The 6406-nt window shown below is 39.2% G+C and overlaps 1 protein-coding gene across 2 annotated transcripts in view; it reads left to right on the forward strand.

Annotated features, from left to right (window-relative positions):
* The window catches only part of LOC132230842 (guanylate-binding protein 6-like), a 34100-nt gene extending 29028 nt beyond the window's left edge, over nucleotides 1-5072 (forward strand). For both annotated transcript variants that reach the window (XM_059688930.1, XM_059688931.1), the window contains exons 7-11: nucleotides 1145-1425; nucleotides 2111-2323; nucleotides 3261-3363; nucleotides 3682-3875; nucleotides 4828-5072. In XM_059688930.1, coding sequence (XP_059544913.1) covers nucleotides 1145-1425; nucleotides 2111-2323; nucleotides 3261-3363; nucleotides 3682-3875; nucleotides 4828-5037 — 1001 coding nt within the window. In that variant the 3' untranslated portion in view covers nucleotides 5038-5072. The remainder of the gene's footprint in view (nucleotides 1-1144; nucleotides 1426-2110; nucleotides 2324-3260; nucleotides 3364-3681; nucleotides 3876-4827) is intronic.
* The last annotated feature ends 1334 nt before the right edge of the window (nucleotides 5073-6406 follow it).

Raw genomic sequence — 6406 nt, forward strand, 5'->3', positions numbered from 1 at the left:
GACAGCAAAATCTGCAGTATCCATACTAATAAAACATCTACTAAAAAGGAATCACTAACTGGGTAGAAAAATAGAATGCACTGTTTCCTTAACTGAAGTCCTTTATAATGAATGAGATTTGCAAGAAGAATACAAAAGATATTATGGGGGTTTAGACCAATTTAACAATGCACCTGAGCCCATAAAGCTCTGAAAATTTACAGGAAGCTTTAGAATTCAGAAAAATATAGGGTCACATTTACCCTGCCTCATCTGTCTACCTATGTAAGCAATTTGCTTCTAAGATTTTCAATGTGAAGTTGTGTTTTCCAGATATCCTTTAGTATGTTAGATAAAGGAATGTATTGAATTATGTTAGCCTTTGGTCTAAAGAAACATACAAATTAAAGTCAATGGGACAATAGTGTTATTGGAGTAAATATGTTCTTCTGTGGTGTGTGAAAGGAATTTGAGGGACCCTTATGTAGGAGGAGTTTTATGCGATAATGGCAAGTTTTATTAAAGTGAAAAGCAAAGTACACTCTCAGGGAGACAGAGAGCTGGCAGGCTAGAGGGCAGCTACTGCCCTGAGGTATTTGTGACCCTTTCCCATATATATTTGGGTTTGGGAAAGGTCAGGCTTTCTTTAAAACTATCCAATCTCTTTCCTGTTTTCTTCGGGGCTTGTGCCCTTCCCTCATGCAATCTTTCCCCCATATTTTCCCGGTTTTGTGCTCTCCCCCATTTATGGTCCACATTTTGTCTCCTATTGCACATGCTTCATTGTTTTGCTTGGTCATTTGGCTCCTATTGCACAGGTACTTAGTAAAGGAATTCTCTCTGTGCCATTTTTTTGCCATCCTAGTTAGTTGGGTGGACTCCCCAGGGTGATTATAAGGCTATTTTTTTTCTATTTAATCAGGCTTTAACAGATGACTCACTCCAGTAGCTCCCTGGTATCTTGTTAATATCTAACTAACTGCGTACACCAATAGCAGGAGATGGAAGTTGTGTGTGTGTTTGTGCGTTCACGCGTGCACACATATGTGTGTTGGTTGTGAGAGACAGACATACATATAGAGAGATTTAGAAATGTAGTCTCCAAATCATAAATCCTGTTGAGTGATAAATTGATATTTATTCCTTAAATTTCCTGGCTTATTAGGGCTAAGGACTCTGGTGGTGACTTATGTGGATGCCATCAACAGTGGTGCAGTGCCTTGTTTGGAGAATGCGGTTACAACACTGGCCCAGCTTGAGAACTCTGGGGCTGTTCAGAAGGCAGCCAACCACTACAGCGAGCAGATGGCTCAGAGAGTGAGCTTCCCCACAGACACGCTGCAGGAGCTGCTGGACCTGCATGCAGCCTGTGAGAAGGAAGCCATTGCAATCTTCATGGAGCACTCCTTCAAGGATGACAACCACGGGTTCCAGAAGAATCTTGTGGTACTTTGCCTTAGTATTTATTTACCCTTTGTAGCCTTTTCATTGAAAATTAAGCCTAGAAAAGCTTTTCTGACCCCAGTCCTCCTCTCTCAGTCATGGATAGAGTGGTCTGGATTCATATATGAGAGATGCAATTTAAAAAGACTGCATTTTCTTCTTCTTCTCCCCAGGTACTTTATGTAAAAATTTTTTTGGTCTCTGATGCATAATTAGCATAGACATCTTTCTGAACTGAATACTTACATTGAATTCAAGCCTGCCCTGAATACCCAAAAGCCATTCCTTCGCTAAATGCTTTTTGAGAACAATCTCCCATTCCCAGGAACCAAATTTCTCTTAACAGACCCGCATACCAGGGTATTTTCAATTCCTATGGCTCCTTATTGTTTCATTGTGTCATTGAAAATGAAATTAACAAAAGTTACAGCTGCAAGGAGCCATAGGGATAAGGGAATTCAACACCAGTATTATTGATGAAGAGCCTGAGACCCAGAGAGATTAAAAGCTTTCCCCTGCCTCACATGGAATTTTCAGGTTGTGAGTAAAGGAAGCCTTGTAATTCCTTTTTATTCCATGTCCTTCTCCAACAGAAAGCCTTTCTCATGAGGACCACAGCTAGACTTCCTTCCACCCGGTTCTTTGGAACTTTTTCTCCTGGTGATAGCCCTCTATATTTCCCTTTCAGGAAATAATAAAGGATAAGCAGGATAAGATCTTGCTGCAGAATGAAGAGGCATCTGTTAAATTCTGCCAGGAAAAACTTGAGCAGCTTTCCAAGTCGCTGATGGAAGGTATTTCAGCAGGCATTTTCTCTGTTCCTGGTGGTCACAAGCTCTACATAGAAACAAAAGAAAGGCTTGAACAGGACTACTGGAAAGTGCCCAGGAAAGGAGTGAAGGTGAGGAATAAGGGGAGCATAGGGATCCTACAGATTAAAGTCAAGAGGGTCTCCTGGAAATTGGTCACAACATTAGTTGTGGGTAATATGGGAGCATGGGTATATCATGACTGTTTTAGCGTTAAAGGCCCACAATTTTGTCTTTTTTCCTAAAGAGAGTCACAATGTCCATTCTCAGAAAAGAATATGGATTTCTGAAATCCATAAAAGACAGAAGAGAAACAATCATTTTCCATCCAACAATATAACATTCAGTGAGTCAAAGGCAAACAATTTACAAGTTAAAGTCAGAATTTTTGTATTCCAGGCTGATCAAAAGAGAAAAGGAAGTCAATCATGTCCATAATTGCATACAGCATTAAAATACTTATGAATCTGAGATAGTTGACTATAGAGGTGGTGGTACAACCAATAATAATAAAATAATAATGATAATAATGCAATTCATATTTACAGAACTCTTATTGTTAAGGCATAATATTGAGTTCTTTCCCGTGAATTTTAATGTTATCCTTCAAGTAGCATTAAGAGGCATCTATACATTTTGTGAACATTTCACACATCTGAACTGAGAGGCCGAGATGGGTTAAAATGACTTGGTCAACGGAACAGCCAGCAAGTAGCAGAGGAGAACAGCAATGCTAATTAGAGATAACATTTCTCCCTGGGAGGCAACTATACAAAAGCACCAGAGACATTGGTTGTGTAGAACTGAACATGGTTCTCTCTGGCTGGAATGTAGAGTGAACAGAAGAATGGAGCACTAGGGGAGAGACTTCAGGGGTATGAAGAGCTTCTGGGCTCTCTAATGAGACTGGAAACTGTGTGGAGACATGATGCAGTTTTAGTCAGGAAGAAAAAATAACCTGGACATTATTATTTGAAGCCTATTATTCCCAGTGGAAATTGAAGTTCTTTGTTCCTCTTGTCTCCTCAGGCACATGAAGTTCTCCAGAGGTTCCTGCAGTCTCAGGCAGCAACAGAGAATTCCATCCTGCAGGCAGACAAAGCTCTCACGGATGGGGAGAAGGCCATGGCAGGTAAGGGGCAGGGCTGGGCTCACAATGGGTGGCAGGTACCTGCACTGTCCTTTGACAGTTGTGAGAACAAAAACTCCTGACACAAGGAGATTTCTGTCCTTCTGTGGGACCTACTCTCTAACTCTGAAAACACCAGGGTACATCAGCCAGCCAGGGCCTTTCCCATCACACTCTGCTATGAGCTCTTGATGGTGTGGCAAGGGAGCAGTTAAGAGTCTTCTCACCTCCCCTTCCAGTTTGTTTTGTTATCAGAGCTCAAGAGGGTAGAGGTTAGTCCTCACCTAATTTTCTTCCCTCTGTCAAACCTCCCTGGGGCAGCGGAGCGGGCCAAGAAGGACGCAGCTGAGAAGGAACAGGAGCTGATGAAACAGAAACTACAGGAGCAGCAGCAGCAGATGGAGGCACAGAAGAGGAGTCTTGAGGAAAATATATTGCAACTGAAGGAGAAGATGGAGAGGGACAGAGAGACTATCATAAGAGAGCAGAATATGATATTGGAGCATAAATTGAAGGTAAGCCCTGCCATGGCCTCAGTAGTGCTCCATGGTCTTTGTCCTAGTACCTCAGGTGGGATGGAGTGTGTTACAGCAAGACCGTGGAGGAAACACCATTGCCATTTACTACTTGTGATTTGTTAAAACCTTGAATCTTCCCCTTGTCCCCGTTCTTTGTAAAAAGTATCTTTGAAATCTACTCTGTGCATATACTCTGGAGTGGTCAGGACAAGCATCTCATCTCTGAATACTTGGACAATATAAATAGGCTCTGAGGTGTGATTTTGCGTTATTTTAAAATGACTTATTTAGCCTGAATAAACAGTTATTTGAAACACATGTTTTTATTATGACCACCAACTGGTTTGCTTTACCAAGAACATTGCCTATTATCAGGAACCCCACTACCACCCAAAGACTCTAAGGTAGATCTATGCTGACGATAAACTATCAGAAACGCCCAGATTAAGAATTCAGGGATATGACAGCTTCAAACTTGCTGCATGGTTCCCAGATATCGAGAGTCTACCCAAGTCATCTTATGGCAAAGAAAGCATTCCTGATTGGCTATCTGTATGTGTTTATAATAGGGTTCTACAGCAATGTATAAGTTCCTATTATTTCTACATTTGGTTGGCCATATTATTCCAAGTGGGACTTAGAATTGGTGCCAGCAGACCAAGGTTACTTCTCAACTGATATTATGACTGGCATACATCACATTTGTCCTCAGGCCAGGCTTTGCATCCTAGCAAAACCCTATAGATATGTGAATATTTGTAAGACTGTAAACCAAGCTTTCTTTCAGTGTTTAGGTCCAAGCCAGGATTATTCCTTATTGCAAAATTATCCTTGATTCTGTAAGAGAAAACAACTTTAAGCGTGAAAAGAAAGAGTTCTTAAATAGGAAATGAAATTCTTGAAAAACATGGGAATTTATAATGTTTATTTCCCCTCTCACTTTTTTTAGGTTCAAGAAGATCTGCTTAGAGAAGGATTTAAAAAGAAATCTGAAGAGATGAATGCAGAGATCAATCATTTGAGAAATATGATTGATACTGCTCAAAATGATAATACTTCCTGGATTGAAAAAGCCATAGATGTCTTTTCAATATTGGTTGGTCCTGGTAAACTTTTTCGCATTGTGCAAGGCATAGGATCACTGTTTAAATGGAAATAATTCTCCTTTGAAATAAATTATAGAATGTGGCTATATTCTATGGCTTGTTCTTAGTGTGTATTCCTTTCAAGTTCATTCAATCAATGAAACAAAAAAGGTACTTACTAAAGAATATCAATGCGTAGCCTTCATTAGATACAATTAATGCTCGTATGCTTTGTTATAGCATGTTTACTTTATGAAATATGAATTTTTAAATAAATATACTTACAAACAATTCATCGACTTATTGCTTTAAATGACAAAAGATTGGAATCTACTAAAATATTCATCGATATAAATTGGTAATATAATTTAACATGTGCACATGCTGGAATATTATGCAGCCAGTAAATAGAGAATTCAGCACTATTTTTTATAAATATACAACAATGTTGAATATATATTGTAAAGTGAAAAAAAGGAGGAACACAAGAAGTGTATAATGTGTTTACTGGAAAAAAATGTAAGTACTGTGTGCAATCATAGGTATGTGTACACACTGAATACCTATGGGAGCCCTCAAAGAAGTAATATCAGTTCCTACTCGGGAGAAGTGGGTGCAATCAGGGTAAACATGTCACTTGCTTTTCATTACATACTCTTTCTTTTTAATCCTGTAAAAAAAAATAAAAAACAAAGAAATGTAAAGTACAATACAAATAATGATAATAACAAGAAAATTTAAAAAATGGCTATTAGATCATGAAAGTTCTCACTGCTTCTAGAAATGACACCAGCCTGCAAAATTAGGGGTTTCAGCTTAAGTCAAAGTATAGAAAGTTTAAAATTTACCTCTGCATCTTGTTTCCTATTAGGCCTTGTTCTCAATCCATTATATTTGCTTCAAAACTAAGACATACACTTTCCTGTCTCTCTTGGAAATTTCAGGTAGAGTAACTTCTACTTCCTATCCTGAATTATACTTCTAAATTATTAGAAGCAAAGTACTACACATAAGAACTTGCACTGGTGAGAGAGATCCTATCACCTTTAAAGGCACAGTGGTGGTTTCTGTGCTATAAGCAAAAGCCAAAGAGACATGTACTACTGCAGAACTGGATGGCCTGCTGGTGTTGGGGATGATAAACCTTGTCACATGGAAGCCAGGTTTTGGCATGTAAATGCCATCAGTATCATGGTTTGCCTTAGCTCAGGCTGCTTTAAAAAGTTACTGTATATTGTGTGTCTTAGAAAGAAAATATTTATTTCTTTTTGTTCTGGAGGCTGTTAGTTTGAGATCAGTGTGCGAGCATTGGGGGTTCTTGGTCAGAATTCTCTCCTTGATTTGCAGAGGGCTGCTTTCTTGTTGTGTCTTCACATGGTGGAAAGGGTTGGGAGGAGCTCTCATGATTTTTATAATTAGGGTAGTCAAACAATAGTGCAAGAG

The sequence above is a fragment of the Myotis daubentonii genome, chromosome 3 (genome assembly GCF_963259705.1).
Source record: "Myotis daubentonii chromosome 3, mMyoDau2.1, whole genome shotgun sequence".
NCBI classification, from domain to species: domain Eukaryota; kingdom Metazoa; phylum Chordata; class Mammalia; order Chiroptera; family Vespertilionidae; genus Myotis; species Myotis daubentonii.